We start from the raw sequence: 19,135 nt of genomic DNA, 5'->3' as shown, positions 1-19,135 counted from the left end.
TATAACAATCAATGTAACAACACAAAAGTAATGGAACAGCAACGACGATTAGCAAAAACCGGTACAACCACAGAAATCATGTTTGATCCATCAATGACTCTGACAACAACTCAAGAGAAATTTCTCTCCAATGTCAATAATAAACAGCGATTTATTACAATGTTATCAGAAAAATTGAAACTAAATCATATAAACGTCGTGCAAGCAGAGGATGATGCTGATGTCCTCATTATCAATACTGCAATTGAGTTGACGAATGAAAATCGGAGTATAATTGTTGGAAATGATGTAGATTTATTGGTTTTATTGACAGCTCTCGTGCCTGAGAATAAAGATATTTACTTTATGAAACCTGGAAAATCACACATTGATACAGTTATATATTCTTCGAAAAGTTTCGATACTCATATTGCTATTAAACCACTCATTTTATTTTTGCACGCTTTGACTGGATGTGACACGACATCTCCTCTTTTCAATAAAGGCAAGGCAAAAGCCATTAAAATTTTTGAGAAGAGAAGTGACATCAGAGATGCAGCTAAAATATTTAATGAGGAACAATGCTCCCCAGATAATATTTTCACAAGCGGTATCAAAGCGTTATTAGCGCTATTTAGCTATATGGTGCTCCACCGCGCGAAGAATCTCTTGACCATCATCGATATAATTGCTTCGCGAAATCGACAAGATACGATAAAGCTGTTAAACTTTCAATGCTACCACCGACATCGAGTGCAGCTCAATCACATTTATGTCGTGTTTATTATCAAGTCCAGAAATGGCTTGGTAAGAATTTGAATCCATTGGATTGGGGATGGACCATGGTTGATAATTATTTACAGCCAATACAAACGTTATTGCCACCTGCTCCTGATGTTTTATTAAACACAATCTTTTGTAATTGTACGAAAGGTTGTGGAGCTAATTGCGGATGTAGGAAACTTGGACTACACTGCTCTCCGATTTGCGGCTACTGCCATGGACAATCTTGTTTAAACATAAAATCGGACAATGAAGAGTCCAAAAACATTGAATTTGATGAAAATTTAGATCCAATGAATTTTTTGTGCTCAACACTTGAAGTTGGGGAAGACTTGGAAGATGCCGCATCATGTCACACTGATGACTAAATAAAAAATCCTATTTACTTCATTTTTTCTTTGTAGCTTCGTGGATTAGGCCTATTGGGGAGACCACATGAAAAAAAAAACGCGTCTGGTACTTTACCTCTATGGTGACGTGGAAAAAAGTACAATATTTTACAATTTTTTCAATGTCCATCATTGAAAGTAAAATTTCTATAAAAAAATGACCTCTACGAAAAAAATGCATAAGACCTTTTTTGTGGAGAATTTCATACTGAACAAAAAAGGTAATAGCTCATTTTATCGTAGGATTGATCGTTTCGATGTTATTTGTAAAAAAGTGTTTTTTGTGACCTTTGACCCCCCATAAAAAAAAAAAGCTCCACTTGGATTCATGGGGACTTTTGAGGGATGATTGGTAATGTCAAAAAGAAGCTCTGGTAAAAAATTCAGCCAGATGGGATTTTTTCAGCAGAGAAAGTCTAATCGTCCTGGACTATATATCAATTTCGGTAATTGCATGCTACTGTTTTTCCGCTGTAATTTGTTTTATTATATAATTTTTGTTTTTTCTTTTATCTTAGCGTTTTTTATTCTTATCTATTTTATTGTGTATTAGTTAACCATTTGTTTATTGGCGGTTTAAAAAATTTTAATGGTAAACAATGGGTAAACGAAAGGAGGGTAAAAAAGATGTGTATTATATTAATAAAAAATCTTTAAAACAAAGAATGAAACAAGCCCGATCTAATAAAATAAACAATTTAAGGTAAGTATAAAACAGTTTTAACCTAAATAAAGGTTTATTATTTACTTAGGTTTATTAAAACTTTTTAATGTTACTTTATTTTAGAACTGCATCTCAAACTTTTAAAAATACTGTTTCTGTTAAAAATACTGTTTCTGTCGATTATCTAGAAGAAAAGGCTCGCGAGGAATCCAGGTTAGTATAGGATTTTTTATAAGCATTTAGAGAAGTGCCTTTTTTTAACTTTTTAAAGTTTTTAAGGTAACTTTTTTGAGTATTTAGAATTTACAACAACATTATCCTGAAAAATGCAACATATTCCATAGAAAAATAACTTTTATTTATTACAGTAAACCCTCGTGTAGTTATAATTATCAAGATTCTTAGCAACAAATATCGCCAACAATTTTGAATAACTATAGTGAGTTAAATGTTGAAGATTCTATGAGGTATGTATACTATATTACATGTTATTTTTTAATTATAATCTAAACGTATTACATTTTAGTATAGAAAATGATAATAAACTTGAAAATGGTGCTAGAAGTCAAAGCCAATAAGAAAATAATTTAGAATCGGCGAAAAAAAGAAAAAAGTGGTAAATAATTTAATACATTATTTATTAAAAATAATTATATGAAATTAATTAATTTTTTAGCAATGAATTTAAGATAGCAGGTAGGCGGATATTTGACGTTGAATATTTATTTAAACAATTTTTAAATGGGGAACGGCATAAACCGTTTGACTGCACTCTTGTGGATATGGAATTAATTAAAGAAAAGAGAAACGGATTATATAGTGAATTTACACTAAAATGTAAAATGTGTAACCTCACTAAAGTAATTTCAAATGAAGAAAATAAATCTCAACAACTTGAACTAAATTCTTCAATGGTTTTAAGCACCATATCTACCGGACTAGGCTATTCACAAATTAATGAAGTAGCCGCTTCCATGAATATGCCATTTATGTCTTATAAAACGTTTAGCAGCCACCATGAGAAAGTGGGTTATTTGATTAGGGAATCCGCATGGAAGAGTATGGAAGAAGCTGCCGCTGAAGAAGCTAGAATCGCAACCATTGAAGGCGAAGTGGATAAAGATGGAATTCCATGTATTACCGTAGTGACCGATGGGGCTTGGGCAAAGAGATCCTACAATGTCAATTATAATTCTTTTTCTGGAGTGGTAATACTAATAATAATAATATCAAAATCAAAAATAAGTATTTTCTTTTAACTGTTGACTAAAAACATTACATAAATGATTAATGTTTTAATTTGTAATTTTTAGGCATGTATAGTTGGCTATAAAACAGGGAAGTTGTTATTTCTGGGAATAAGAAATAAATTTTGTTCGTAATGTTCCTGGTACGAAAATTAAAAAAAAGATGTTCCAATACATAAATGTCATAAGAACTGGAACGGCACATCTACATCGATGGAAGCTGACATAGTATTGGAGGGCTTTAAAAGAAGCATGAAGCTTTACAATTTAAAATTTATAAAAATGATTGGTGATGGAGATTCCTCGGTCCACCGAAAATTATTGCAATCAAAGCCCTATGGTAATATCACAGCATAAAGAAACTTTCTTTATGCTGTGGTAATATGTTGGTGCAAAAGGTGGAGTGCAGGAATCATTTGTTGCGAAATTTTGCCAAGAAAATTCGAGAAATATATAGTATGTATATTTTATATTTTAATACCAGTATACAGGGTGTCCCACCTAAAATGATATACATGGGGAAATCGGAAACCGTCAAAGATACAGGGTGGATCAAATGGGGAAAAAGTTGCGCATTTTTGAGCCTAACAGTATGCTATTTAAAAATTTGCTTTGAATTAAATATGCAAAAATCATATTTAATTTAAAGAAAATAAAATTGCAATCCAAAATGGATACAAGAAAGATCACAGCGGATTACTGCCTCAAATTTTGGCAAAATATGTAAAATGCGGGCAAAAACCTCGCCATGTGGTGCAATAAAAACGTTGCTGTATGGAAATTTTAGTGGCAATAATGCTTCAAGATATGGAAGTGAAAGCGAGGCCCGAGCAATTTTAGAATTTGAAAATGAATTTAATTTAAAAGTGTCTCGATGTGGAATTTTTATAGGTGAACAAGAATATTATTAGGCAGCGAGCCCTTATGGTTGCATTAATGAACATGATTTGGTAGAAGTTAAATGCCCATTTAGCATTGCCAACATGACTGCAATCGAAGCAATATTATCAAAAAAGATCACATTCGCTACATTGGAAAATAACCACCTACATTTGAAAAAAAACCACAATTATTACTACAAAATTTTATCCAAAAGGGCTGCCTATTAGAACTTAAAATTCTTCCGTTGGCAAAAAACCTGTCAACTGAATCGATGCAGAAGCTAATTAATTTTTTTAAAAATTTATTTCCTAATATGTAAAAACCTTAATAAATATGTATATACGTTTTTTATATGTTTATATTTTTTTGTTAATATACGTTTCGTTCGTTTCTTTTAATTTATTGCAGTATTTTCCCATAATACCTAAATTGGGCGTAGCACGAATCTGGTAAAAATAAAGTGCAAAAATAAAATAAACTTACAGCGGATCAAAGTGTATTCAAGATGATTTTTAACTGTCAATATCTCAAACACAATAATTAAAGCTAATATTTATAGATAATAGATAATTTATAGGTTATTATGTGTAATAAATAGTAATATTTAATCTAATAAGATTTTAATTATTTAGAGATTTGAAAAACCTATTTTAACATAATGCAGAATAAAATTGCGCTTGTGTCTTGTGTTTTGGTGCAATTTTTTACAATGTTTATTAAAAAAAAAATCTGTATAAGCCTAAAGATTTTTTTTTTTAGATTAAAATCATAAAAGCGTATCCAATAAATGCTTTACTAATTGCGCAAAAACTTCTTATGAAGCAGAAATAGAATAAACTTCAAAAAAAAATAAAACGCTTTTCTGGACGTCGACCACGAGACCGCCCAAAAATTCATAACGCAATGCAGCCCGAACCACTGCGGATCAATGGGAAAGCAAGTGACGACGCGACGGTACCGTGTTGTCAGATATTTGCCGGACGGGCTGAACGACTAAAGGTAGCATTCGGTTCCTAGCGACGGCGACCGGCGACCGGCGACTGCGACCCACGACCGCGACCTACTGCTTCACGTGGATTTATATGTAGCACTGACAGGGATAATCGACCGAGTCGCGCGACATGTAGGCGCGGCCCACGAACGTCCTGCGACACGCGACGTGGCGCACCCGAGGCAGTGCTGCGGGGCGACTTTAGCGAAAAGCACGTGAAAATGGCGACTTTTTCATCACAAGAGGATGAGATATTAATAGAATTAATCAATAAAAACCCACCCTTATACAATGTACAGCTGCAATCTTATAAAGATAACGTTGTAAGGGACAATATTTGGGAGGAAATTGGACAAACACTGAATAAAACAAGTAAGTACCTCCTCATGTTTCTATATTTTTCTCGAAACTTTGGTGGTACATTAATATGTATAGTTCTTGTACGCAATTTTAAATACTACAATAAATTACTGTAGGAAAACATTAATTTCTTCTATTTATACTATTTTCTTGCCATGAAACTTGACCGGCTGGATGCAAGAAAAATGATTTTAATGAATCCCGAATTTGAAATGCCGCTTGGTTTGCAAAGCCACCAAACCGGGTTAATGGTATCATGTTGTCTGTAGGCCGGGATATCTTTGGGTCATCTTTATAATAAGGAATGTCATTTCGTTCTAAATAAGCATCTCGTAATAGATTATGCAGACAACAAGCGGTCAAAATTAAGTCATCAACTACCTCTGGTCTGATTGATATCGGTGTGTAAAATATTCGAAATACCTATGATAACAATGCAAATGAATTCTCTGTCACTCTTCTAGCACGGCATAGTCTGTAGTTGAAGATAGCTTTATCACGATCCACTCTCGCATCATTTCTATAATATGGCTTCATCATATACGTGTCAAGGGCAAACGCTTCATCACCCACTAAAAAGTGTGGAAGTACAATATCTGTTCCTGGTAAATTTGCGGGCTTCGGGGCATTAAATTGATCCCGAGCAATTTTTTTTCCTATGCCTGATTTGTGGAAAATTCCGCTGTCTCCCTCTTTACCATAAGAGCCCACGTCAACTGCAATAAACTTGTAATTGGCGTCTACCACCGCCAAAAGCACAATCGAATAATATTCTTTATAATTAAAAAACAGAGAACCACTGTTATTAGGAGCCTTAACCCGCAGATGTTTACCGTCGATAGCCCCGAAGCAATTGGGAAAATTCCATCGATTCCAAAAGTTATTTGCAACATTCTTCAAATTATTTTCTGTAGGTGTCGGTAATAAAAGTGGCACTAAATTCTTTCGTAGGCTTGCAAGTACGTCCTTGATTATTCTGCTAATATAACTTGCCGATATTCGATAAGTAAACTCCAATGAAGCATATGATTCTCCAGTCGCTATAAATCTGAAACAAAATTGTTTGTTACAGGTAACGAATGCAAGAAAAGGTGGAAGTATATAAGAGATTCCTACAATAGATGCAAACGTAAAAAAAAAATTGCCCACGGGATCTTCAACTTCTTCAAAAACCACAAAGTGGCTGTTGTTTGAGCGACTTCGCTTCCTGGATAAAATTCTTACAGAAAGGACCAGTATTGCGTCTGTCCAAGATGAAAACATTGAATGTGAAGAAAACAGTGAAGAAACAAACACGGCAACTGGTGGACTGACAATTGATACAGAAGAGAGAAGTGAAAGAAGAACGAATGAATTGGAAAATGAAATAGCAGGAATAGGCACAGCTGAGACAAGCAGATTGAGGACCAATAGAGACAAGGTAAGCGGTGAACGGACAAACAATGAAAGGGCAACCGGAACAGGAACACTCACAGCTGGAACGAGTGGATTAGGGAAAAAATGCAGAAAACGTCAACAGGAAAATAATAATGCATATGCACCTTTAATAGAGTATTGGAAAGAGAGAGACAAACTGAGACAAAATGAAATGAATGCCGTGATGGCACAGGAGTCACATCAGCCAGCTGCAGATGTAGATGGAATTAATTCATTTTGCTCTCATATCGGGTCAATTTTAAATAAATTAACACCTGAACTAAGAGTCGAGGCTAAAACTAAAGTTTTTAATTTAATGGCTGAGTATGAATTAAAGAACCTTAATCAAAATTCAAATCGAAGTAACATTTCTTTTACTTCACATTCGAATCAAAGCTATTCCATATCAGATAATACAACCAGCTCTACAATAAATCAGACGCCAAATTCTCCTAACAGTGTGTCCTCTCCAATTCTCGAGCCTACTAACTTAACTACCTCACTATCGGATCATGTGGCATCAGATGCTAGTGATTATCTAGGATCTACACAATATGATGATAATTATTTTCTTACCTCAATGTAAGGAAAAGTTTTTGAGCACTTGTAATCATTGTTGGTGGGCCATTTCGTTTTGGTCTGATGTCTTCATTTATTAAATTGAGTATGAAATTAAACTGTTTATGATTTAACCGGCAATATTTTCTGAATTTCTCTTCTTTGTAATTTAAGTGCCGTTTTATAAGTATTTGAAAGCACCCTTCTTCTTCTCGCGATGTAAAAATTGAGTCGATTTTCCTCTTTGCTTTTTTCGGAGGCATAGTTAGTAACATAATAACTAAATCATCTTCTTCATCCTCCAATAACTGCTGAATAATTCTTTTTCTATTTGTAGTTAAAACACTCGACATACTTGAAACCCAACCACCTTTAGTTTATAATCTGCACTGAGTTTAGTATGGGTCGCGTAGCTTTGCCGCGTAGTTTCGTATGCTGTAGGTCGCCAAGCGACAGGCGACCATTGTCGCTTGGTCGCTGTCGCCGGTCGCCGTCGCTAAGAACCGAATGCTACCTTAAAAGCGGATTCTCAGTTGGTCGCGCCGGGAATAGCGCTCTTAAGGTGGCATTCCGATCCTGGCAGTCGCTGCCGTGCAGTCGCGACCCGGCGGTGGCAGCCGGGTCGCGGCACACTGCTTTGTATGCATTTGAATGGAGAGCCTTTGGATGTACACGACTGGGTCGCGCCGCTAGTGAACGCGGCATGCGCGTCATTTTGGCAGCGCCGCCAGACCGCTTCAAGAGCAGTATGGTCGCGCGACTCAATCAGTGACTGAGCAAAAATGGCCACGTTTAATGACCAAGATGATGAATATTTAATTGAAATGATTAATAAAAATCCTCCTCTATATGATTTCCGACTAAAATCGTATAAGGACAGTACCGTTCGCGAAAATATTTGAGAGCATATAGCAAAAAAGCTAAAAAAGACAAGTAAGTGCTATGTTTTTATTTTCATTTATTATTATTTATTCCTATTATTATTGTACAAATACATAACTGCTGTTAAAATACAAAGTACAGGGTTTATTTCCTATGGAACACTATTTTATTATTAAAAATAAAGATTAAAATTAAACTGGTAAGTTTTGAGGATTTAATTTTAATTTTATAAATAATTTATTGCTTATAATGGAAAATGCCAAAACTAAGAGCATATTTTATTTAAAAAATTTGGTTATGGACGAATGCCAGTATACAGGGTGTCCCACTACGAACTGCGGCGATCGTTTGCTCGAAACGTAGGATTTCGAAAAAGACTTTTTAAGACTATTTAAGTTAGAGTTTAAGATAAACGGTTTTCACGTTTATTTCACGTAACTTTTAAAAGCTCGCTAAATAATTTTTAAAAAAATAATATGACAGATGTTAATTTTTAAAATTTTTGGCAATGACAACTGTCATTGCATACATTAAGATCTTTAAAAATTAGGATAGGACAGTGAAAACCGTTTCTTTCTAGCTTAATAGCTTAAATAGTTTGGAAGTTATGACTGGTTAAAGTACTAAAAAAGTGGATGTTCAACTCATTTTGTCAAAAACAGTTAAAGGTAGGCCATAACATGGTATACCAGATTTCTTAAATTTTTATGAAGACTCTAAATGATAAAAAATATATGGGGTGTTTCATTTAAAATAAGAAAAACGTTGCCGGTTTTATATAGAAGCGACAACACTGCATTACTCAAAATATTTTTAACAGCTAGATTTTTACCCTTTATCGACGTTGCCAAATTTTCCAAATGTACCACAAATCATACTTTTCGAGAAATCGATCGCCCCAGTTCGTCGTGGGAAACCCTGTTTAAGAAATAATATATATTTGCCAAAAAAAATCATTTATTCAATTCCTTCTACTTATCCATTCTTCTTGCCATGCTACTTTTCCAACTTCTGAGTTAAATAAATCTTTAAGAGTATCCCTGATTTGAAATCCAGCGATGTTTGAAAATCCTCCCCTGCGAGCCAATGAAATCATGTTTTGTATAGGTTTGGGTTTTGTCTCATCGTAATGGTAAAATAGGACACCATTATTTCCTAAATACGCATCCCGTAGTAAATTATGGAGGCAACATAGAACAATAATCAAGTCATCACATATTTCGGGTTTAATTGCAATAGGTGTATATAAAATTCGGAATACTTGGCTCAACAGAGCAAAAGCATTCTCTGAGACTCTTCGAGCTCGACAGATACGGTAATTAAAGATTGCTTTAGCACGATCACTTCGAACATGATCTTTGAAATAAGGTTTCATCATGTTGACATCCAATGCAAAAGCGTCGTCGCCAATTAAAAAATGTGGAATTAAGATATTTGTGCCTGGTAAAGATGCTGGTTGAGGCACATTAAATTGGCCAGAAATAATTTTCTTCCCCATAGCTGACTTTTGAAATATCCCTTTGTCGCCTTCCTTTCCATACGAACCCACATCGACAGCAACAAATTTGTAGTTTGCATCTACTATAGCCAGCAGCACAGTGGAAAAATAATCTTTGTAATTAAAGAACATTGATCCACTGTGTGTTGGAGCTCTAGTGTGTTGGAGTACATGCTTCCCATCGATGGCTCCAAAACAATTCGGACAATTCCACCTATTCCAAAATTGTTTGGCTGCGCCCTTTAGTTGATTTTCCGTTGGCACAGGAAGAAATATTGGTACTAAATTATTTCTTAAACTTCTCAGAACTTGCTGGATTATTCTACTTATATAGCTTGCTGATATGCGATACATAAATTATAATGATGCGTAAGTTTCACCAGTTGCCAGGAACCTGAAATAAAATTTATGTTTTAGGTGATGATTGCAAAAAACGGTGGAAATGTATCCGAGATTCTTACGCACGAATCAAACGTAAAAATAAATTACCAACTGGATCCGCAGCGGGTAGCAAACCAAAAAAATGGCCTTTGCTTGAAAGACTGCAGTTTTTGGAAAAAATCCCAGCAGAAAGAAAAAGTGTGAGTAATATTGAAGACTCTCAGGATGCCGATCATGGTGAAAACGATGCTTTAAATGATGAAAACCCTTATAATAATAATGACGATAATAATACACAAATAGAGAATAATGAAATAGAAATGGACAGTGAAATAACAGTCGTAAGTGCAAATAGAAGTGTAACGGAAGAAACAGACAGTACAGATACGACTGATAAAGATGAAACAACAAACGCAAAACGGTCTACTGGCGCCGGCGCCGTTTTCAAAAAAAAGAAGGTAGGTCAAAATAATGCTATGAATGTGGCGTTATTACATTATTGGAAAGAGAGGGATATCCAAAGACGAGCTGAAATTCAGGATCTGAAATCTCAGTCAAACGCAATCCAAATAGATGAACCAGATGTAGATGGTATAAAATCGTTTTGCTCACATGTTGGGACAATGTTGACAAAACTTACTCCTGCGTTGAGAATACAAGCTAAAACTAAAGTTTTCAATATTTTAGCAGAATATGAGTTAAAGAGTCTAAACCAGAGTTCCAGCAATACCTCCAATAGCTCTCTGTTACACCAAAGCTCTGAGTATTTATCATCAAATTCATATTCTCCAATAAGTTCTGTTTCGTCGCCTCATTCGCCCCTTGAAGCTAGTGACTTGAGCAATTCGAATACAACTAATTTACCCATTACAGCAATTAACTTAAATAACTCGAATACTTTTAATTTCGATTATTATAATGAGTCAAATGATATAAATAATAGTCTTACATATATACCTTAAAGTAAGAAATAATTTTTCCTCAGCTGTAATCGAACCTTGTTTTTTTGGTTGGATTTCATTTTGAATTAAACTGAGTACAAATCTAAACTGTGTTTTATTTAGTCTGCAATACTTTCTGAATTTTGCGTCTTTGATATTCAAGTGCCGTTTTATTAAAATTTCAAAGCAGCCTTCAGCATGTCTTGATGTATAAAATGAATCAATTTTATTTCTCTTGGCAGATAGTAAGAGCAAAATTATATCATCATCCTCTTCTTCGTCCTCCAGTAGCCACATCAAAAGTTCTTGTTTTGCTATATCTGACATAGTTTTGCTTCAATCTTTAAACAGGACGAACACACACAACTATTCACAGTGGCTTCGGTCTAGTACTAAGTGACTCTATAAATTGGGAAACAGGGTCGCTTCTATCCGAATGGTAATTGTCGCGCGACCGAGCAGTTTCAATGGGACTGCCAGGATCGGAATGCCACCTTTAACAAAACTCATTGAAGACGCATTCGGTATACAATATATATGATATTAAAATCACTGCAACCCACAATACAGTATAGTAAAAATGAAACACCTACAGGGATGCACACAATTAATGTGTGAGTACCTGAGGCAAATTGTTTATTCTTTAATTTTGTTAAAAAAATACCACTAGCAAAGCTGTTCATTGTTTTTATATTTTATTTTACTTACACCCCTCCCCCCCCTCTCCCACATCCGTTTAAACTATTTTTTAGCTTATTTGTCAAATCTAGTACATTCTGAGACTTTTTATTCTGGAATCTAGTACTTTCATAAAAATCATTGTGGCAACCCTGACTTTAGTTCCCTTGTGTCGAATTATGTTATTGTTGTACGGTGTCAAGTTCATGGTGGTTTGGTCATTTGCAGCCATTTTTTTTGCAAATTTCCAAACTTTGCGGCGAATACGTAGATTCACAGGATCTTAAGAGTATTTTCGATTTAGTGTTAGTGATTAGTGGTTTAAACAGTATAGTAGTGACTTATATTAGTGGTGAACAGTATAGTAGTGACTTATAGTTGTGGTGAACTCTATAGTAGAGAGATATTTATAAACTCAAAAAGGACTTTTTGTTTTGTTTTATTTATTATTTCAATTCTGCCATATTGCAAAAGTAAGTGTACATTATTATACTCTGTAGTCAATAAATTTGTTTTTAGTCATAATTACAGTTATAATATCCATCTGAATTTGCTGTTAGAACCTCATAGACATAACAATGGTTATATATGTAGATTTAGTAAACCTAACATTGATTATTTGCTATATTCAAAAATACCTTCCAAAGCTATGTTTTCCACATTATTTTAACTTACATAAAAAGATTGGTATGTAAATTAATAAAGATAACCACAGCAATAATCAGAAACTGTATATGGAAAAAATAAAAGTATACCTACATTGCCCTTGTAAAACCTTATTGTTGTAATAAAATAATATTCAACTCTTTAATAATAGTGAAGTTTACTGTTCTGTAATTCTTACACTTCACAAATTCAACTTTTACATGATATTCCTAAGACAACAGTTAAGAAAGAAAACAATATTATATTCAGATCTTTAATCCTTAAAGGCATCAATTGCTGTTATATAACATTTTCATATTCCTAAACTAAAAACATTGTTTAAAACTTGAAAATTTGAAGAAACTTATGCTACTTACAATCATATAATTAAAACATGTAAAACAATAACAAATATGTAACGTTAGTAACATAATTGTTATTGTTTAAGTTTACTAACGTTAGTAACGTTAGTAAACTTGATCCTGCACCTAGTTAGATATCACTTTCGTATAAAGCATTTTTTCAATAAAGCAGAGGTACTTCCAAAGGGTCTTTCCAAAATTCTGATCAAGATTTAGATATTATTCAATCTTGTAAGTACCAGAAAGTTATGAAATATTTATGCTACCAGAGACTAGTACTCAGTGATTATGTAAAACAAAAATTATAGGGATGATATTAGTGGAAAAATGCAATTTAATATATATCTACATTAAAATTACTAATGCATGTTTAAATTCAGTTAATATTTTTGTATTGCAAACATAATGTTATTTATTACCAAGATTTTAAAAATATACTGGATATAATATATATACATATTATAAATATACAGAATTAACTTAGCTTAGTTCTTTTGAACTTTTGTTTTTTTTTACCAATAAGTATTGAATACTTTACTAAAAAATAAATTGAGTAACAGTGAATATTTTTGAGGTTGTTATTTACCTCAATCTTATTGTTTTTATTTATTTATTAATTTATTAAATATATGGGCAAACCTCATTAAATATTACAACCTTTCAAGATTATAAAAGCAGTATATGGTTTTTAGTAATAATAATATAATATAAAGTATTAGATTCAAAATAAGAGAACATTAAAAAAACATATAAAGTCATAATGTAACAACACAATTACCAAGTTAACAACTTATCACAAAGGCAGGAGATCTTTTCACCTGATTGTCAGTGAAATTATAAATGTCAATATGAGGATGCCTTTTTAAAAAACTCATAATATAAGGGTTGATAGGGCTATGAATTCCATACAATATTGAAGTACAAGTTTGAAGATGAATCATTTACCATCGACCTCCATATGAAGTAGCATCAGAGCCAGATGACTGTCAGTAAAACTGTTGCCATGGTTGATCGAGAAATGTATGTTGAACCCTTTCAAGAGTGTTAATCAAAATTTGGTGATATGGGGACCATACCACATAACAGTATTCGAAGACTGATCTGACCAGGGAACAATAAATGAGCCTGGTTGCCTCATCTGAGAGATGATTACAATTTCTAATAATTTGTTATTCTGGGTTTTGACCCAGCGACTAGGTAGCCCTCAACCCACATTGTTAATATGCTCCACAAATACCAACCTCTCATCACCAAGTGACACCAAGGTCTTTTATAAAGGAGACATATTTAATAGTGTCAGTCTACATATTAACAATGTTGTTCTTCCTGATGTTAAGCAGGCAAAAAATGTGGGCTTCATTTTTGATAGGTCTCTTGATTTTGAGTTACAGTAAAACTGTTTTACATATAGAGCAGCATGCTTTTTTAATTCTGAATTTTTTGTATTTAGAACTGAATATTGTAAAATGCTTATAAGGTAATATTTTTAATTTAATTAATATATTTTTATGTAGACTCAAATATGTTTATAGGTAGGTATAGGTATAGGATAAGGTAACTTGCCATAACTTTAGGTTTATGGTAACCTGCAGAGTCAGTTTTAAATTGTTTATTTTTTTCAATCTTTCCCATATATTGTATGCTATGTTTTTGATACTTAACATATAATATAATAATTTTTAGTGTTATAAATTATTTTGTTTTGTTTGTTGTAATCAGGTGTTATGGAAGAACACACCCTGTAAATAACACCTTTTGTATGTACACATACATATGTATGTTTATGATATATGCAATAAATATTTAAGAAAGTGAGTTAGTGACCCTATTGAAAGTATGCAAAAAGGAAAAACTTTCATGCACAAAATGAGTGAAATACCTTAAATAAAAACTTGATTGTGACAATAAAAACATTAGAAAATGAGTCTGCAACCTATAAGACGGAAATTAATTTGTTACAAAAAGATGTTAATGATTTTATACTCTATTTCAGAAGTGTGTAGAGCAATAAAACCTCATTAGGTATGCAAAAGTGGTACCTGGTGATCCACCAATATTTTATGCCACTACCTTAGTTGGGTATTAGTTTCAATGTAAAATTCTTTCTTTTCGTTGATTGCAGGTAGTGCCACCCGGTTTTGGGTCAATTTATGAGTTTTGCCCATTGTTACCCACTGATAAACATTGAAAACGGTTCGCCAAAGGGACTTGTTTTTTACCTTATAATTAATGTACTTAAATGCTATTTTATTTTAGAAAGTTACTTTTGTTTAAATGGAATAATATATTTTTTTCACAAATTTATTGAACATAATATGTAGAGTAAAACAGTTGAAAATGTCACTTTTGGATCTGGCACTTTTTGAACAGTGTATAACAATTTTAAATTATAATAGATTGTAGTCTTCTTCGTCATCTGACGAACTGTCATCACCTCTTGACATTATAATTAAAGGATCGACTGTCTGATCGATGAGGTTGTCAAGATCCCACATTTTGTCCTCTTGCTTAATTACATGCTGGACTGCTTTTCGCCAATTCTCTGGTGTCGCTTCCGTAATGGCTTGATCAAACAGTAGCTTAACATCTTTCATTTTAAAAGTCGTGTTTTGTCTTGCTACAAATCCTTTTATCTGCGCCCATATCAGTTCTATAGGATTTAGTTCGCAATGATATGGCGGTAAGCGCAGTACAGTTATATTATATTTTTCGGCTATATCTTCCACGGCGTATTTCATGAAACGAGTTTTGTGTAAGTTTGCTATTGCCAGCAGTTCTTTTTTTATCAAATTTGCTTCAAACGCAATACCTTTTGCAGTCAGCCAATCGATAATTTCTTGCTTTCTCCAACTTGAAGTTGGCGTCTTCTCTATTCGCCGTGAATGATAGCTTGCGTTATCCATAACCACCACCGAATTAGCCGGAAGAAATTTTATCATTTCACCAAAATAGTCCTCGAAAACGTCTGAGTTCATGTCTTCATGGTAATCTCCTGTGCGAGTCGACTCAAAGGTTAGCAGACCTTCTTTTAAAAATCCCTCTTCGCTTCCAATATGTGTGATTATAATTCTTTTTCCTTTTCCGAAGGTACTTTAATACCCGTAGACAGGCCTTCTATGAAAGCTTGGCGAGCACTGGTTATATTTTTGTCTTGCCACATTTTTTGGACTATATAACCTTCGTTAATCCACGTCTCATCAAGATAAAAAACTTTCTTTTGCTCCCTGCGGTACTGCTTGATACTTCTCAAGTATTGTCGTCTCCAACAAACAATTTCGTCGCTCTCCAGTAAAAGTGCTTTGCGGTTATGCTTTTCCCAGGCAAAATCCATATTTTTTAAAGTTTTCCATAAAAGTTTTCTACTTATCAACGGAATACTGTCATCTCGGCCAAGCTCCATTAAAATTTTGTCTAGGGAGGGTATTTCCTTTTTAAAATAAAAAGAGTGAACTTTTCTTCGAATTATACATTTAGCATTTTCATCAAGGACTTTTGTAGGTCGTCCTGGCTTTTGCTTGGGAGATTCCACTTGACCTGCTACTTTTCTTTTCCGCAACAATTTGAAAATGGTGGACTTTCCAATTCCACTCATTCGAGAACATTTTTCAACAATTTCTTGCACAGTAAAACTAGAGTAATCGTGTTTTATGCAATCATGTACATTTAAAATAATAACTTTTTCACTCAGCGGTAGTGGAGAATTTTTAGTACATCTTTTCGTTGGACTGAATACCTCCATTTTTTAAATATTGGGATAATAATATTGTGATTACACTACAGCGTAGCAGTGACTACTAACGTTTAAAATATGATTTAAAAGTGTTTATAGTCTGTATATATTACCTGACCCCATTTTTGAATGTTACAAAGCGTTAAAAGATAGGTACCTATACAAAAGGATTAAAAGTATTTATTTAGTATTTAATCTCTTTCAAAATAAAGGCATTTAATCCGTGAAAATTAAATTCATAAATATTATAAGTACCTGCGCCTATGAACTACCACGAAATGTAGCCAAACAGAACGGAATTCCCCAGTTTATTGCTCTATACACTTCTGAAATAGAGTATAGTAAGCTGAACAGGAAGATGATAGAGTTCATAAAGGTGTAGAAAGCTTGAAAAGCATACTTGCTATTTCGACATTTGTGCATTGAAGGAACAGCAAGTATTATTTAAATTTATTGACCTCAATTCTCCAACACAGTTTTTATATAGACCATGTAGGCCAACTAGTAGCACATGATGATCAACCTAAACTTCTCTTTGTGGGTGGAAATTGTAGTAGAATTTTCCTAAAACAAATGAGTTTGAAGTTGGTTACAAAGTCCAGTGTTTTCTGAATTAATAATATTGGAAATAACCATTCAAAGAGTTTCAGCAAATGGATGAGCTTCATCTATTACTTCATTCATGTTAATTTCCTGATATTGTATTATTAACTGAGGACTGATTAAAGCCCAATAAATGTTTTAATATTTAATTATGTTCCTATATCAATTTTTTGTCATCAATACTTCATACATGGTGGAGCTGCTATTTTAGTTTAAAAAAAACAATTGAAAGTTTTTTCTTTAAATTTGATAAGTTTGAGAATTTTCTATTGGAGAAAGTTTTTGAATTCTCTCTTTGTTTTTGTAGACATTTTAATGTGTATGTTTTTTGTGTTTACAGACCACCCACTGGAGATATTGGTATATTCCTGGACAAACTTGACTCTCTATTATCCCAATTGTCCCTACATTCTAAAGTTGTATTAGCTGATGATTTTAATATTAACTTCACTGAACGTCTTGCAATGTCATAGAGTCTTAAGGCTTAAAAATGTATGTTTTTTCTTCCACACATATACAATCATCATCTTCAACTACTATTGATTATTTGTGTACAGATTTAAATGATGTGTCATGTACAGTACTCTCTTCTAGTATTTCTGGCCATGAAGCAATTCTTGCTAAGCTTCCATGCAACATTGGATTGTCTTTTTCTTATTATGTGGGAAGAATTTTCAGCAGAGCAAATTTCAATGTTTTTTTTTCTGCTACAGCCTTGATAAATTGGAATACAATTGAAATACAACTACTGACCCATTTACCTTATTTTTTCATGTGCATTCAAAATAATATTTTCCATATAAAAAATGGCTTAAAATAAGAAATAGAAAACCGTGGGCCACAGCAGACCCTAGAATTTCGGCTAAAAATCTCTGTTTTATGGCTAAGTTGTGCAAATATACGACTAATATTTTTTTTTAGAAACACCATAGTCTATACAAAAATACAATTAAAGCAGCAAAGGCTATTTATTGTAATGACCACTTAAATGTTACATCAAATAAGCAGAGAGAGTATTGGTCAATTATTAATAATTTTAAGCATTCTCATAACAAAAAATCTGGACCAGAGGCGAGACCAAATATTTTAAATGATTTTTATTGTAATATATGTATCTCATTTCTTGCTCAAGGATGTAAGTAGTAATATTGATCTCTAATATTATATTTGGCAAAAGTCGGTCCTTTTAAAAGCTTAAAAAACTATAAATCATCTGGAGCTGATGGAATATTATCAAAGTTATTACTCCGTTTGCTTGACTCAGCATTGAATACCTTAGTTTCTGCCATAAACAGTTCCTGGTATAATAGCATCTTTCCTTCATGTTTAAAAAAAACAGTGGTTTTCCCTCTTCATAATGGATTTGACAGAGCCTTGTAATTTCCGTCCAATATCTATTTTATGTACCCTCTCCAAGATAGTTAAAAACTTCCAAAAAGCAGAAATTTCTGAGAATGTTTTACAAAATAATAGTTTATTTCACTAATTTATCTGCAAATTAATATGGATTTCAAACTGATAAAGGGACTCATGATGCTGTTTTTAGGTTTTTGGAGAGTGTCTATGCATCCTTGAATTCTGGACAGTCGTTGGTGGCAGTGTTTTGTGATTTTTGGAATACTGTTATCTTAGCTCAATAAATATGGTTTAAGGGGTGTGACATTGCAATGGCTAAAATCCTACCTATCAGTTTGTCTGATTTTAGATCCCTTGAGCCTGGAGTACCTCAAGGTTCAATGTTAGGACAAGTCTTATTTTTGATGTATGTAAATAATTAGGCTTATTTACATACACTAAGAATAATACTTTAAGTATGACGTCCAGGGCATCATGTTTAGTAAAGAGTCCCTCTTGCAAAACAAAGAAAACTGCAAGTTCCTTAGTATTACGATGGATGGTCGCGTTCGATTCAAAAATCGCAAGACATAAGCTGGGAAGACTAGTTGCATATTCGGTCTAGTTTTCTTTTATTTACTCTCATCTTCATTATGACATATCTTTTTGTGGCTTAAGCAAGGGGTTAGTGAACATTATTTTTGTGATTCAAAGAAAAAAAAAAAAATTAGATATCTTTGTTGTGTATGTATGTTTGTGTTGTCTTGTGTATTATGTTCTGGTGGGTTAAGAGATTCTTCTAAACCCCTTT

The 19,135-nt window shown here is 33.2% G+C and overlaps 1 protein-coding gene across 1 annotated transcript in view; it reads right to left on the bottom strand.

Moving 5' to 3' along the window:
• Positions 1-7,779: 7,779 nt before the first annotated feature.
• Positions 7,780-19,135, bottom strand: part of LOC126749344 (uncharacterized) — a 34,190-nt gene continuing 22,834 nt past the window's right edge. Inside the window, exon 3 of the mRNA XM_050459014.1 lies at positions 7,780-7,958. Within this exon, the coding sequence (XP_050314971.1) occupies positions 7,780-7,958 (179 nt within the window). The remainder of the gene's footprint in view (positions 7,959-19,135) is intronic.

The sequence above is a fragment of the Anthonomus grandis genome, chromosome 24 (assembly GCF_022605725.1).
Source record: "Anthonomus grandis grandis chromosome 24, icAntGran1.3, whole genome shotgun sequence".
Lineage (NCBI taxonomy): Eukaryota > Metazoa > Arthropoda > Insecta > Coleoptera > Curculionidae > Anthonomus > Anthonomus grandis.
Note: the sequence above shows the minus strand (reverse complement) of the source record. Positions and strands in the feature narration are given on the sequence as shown.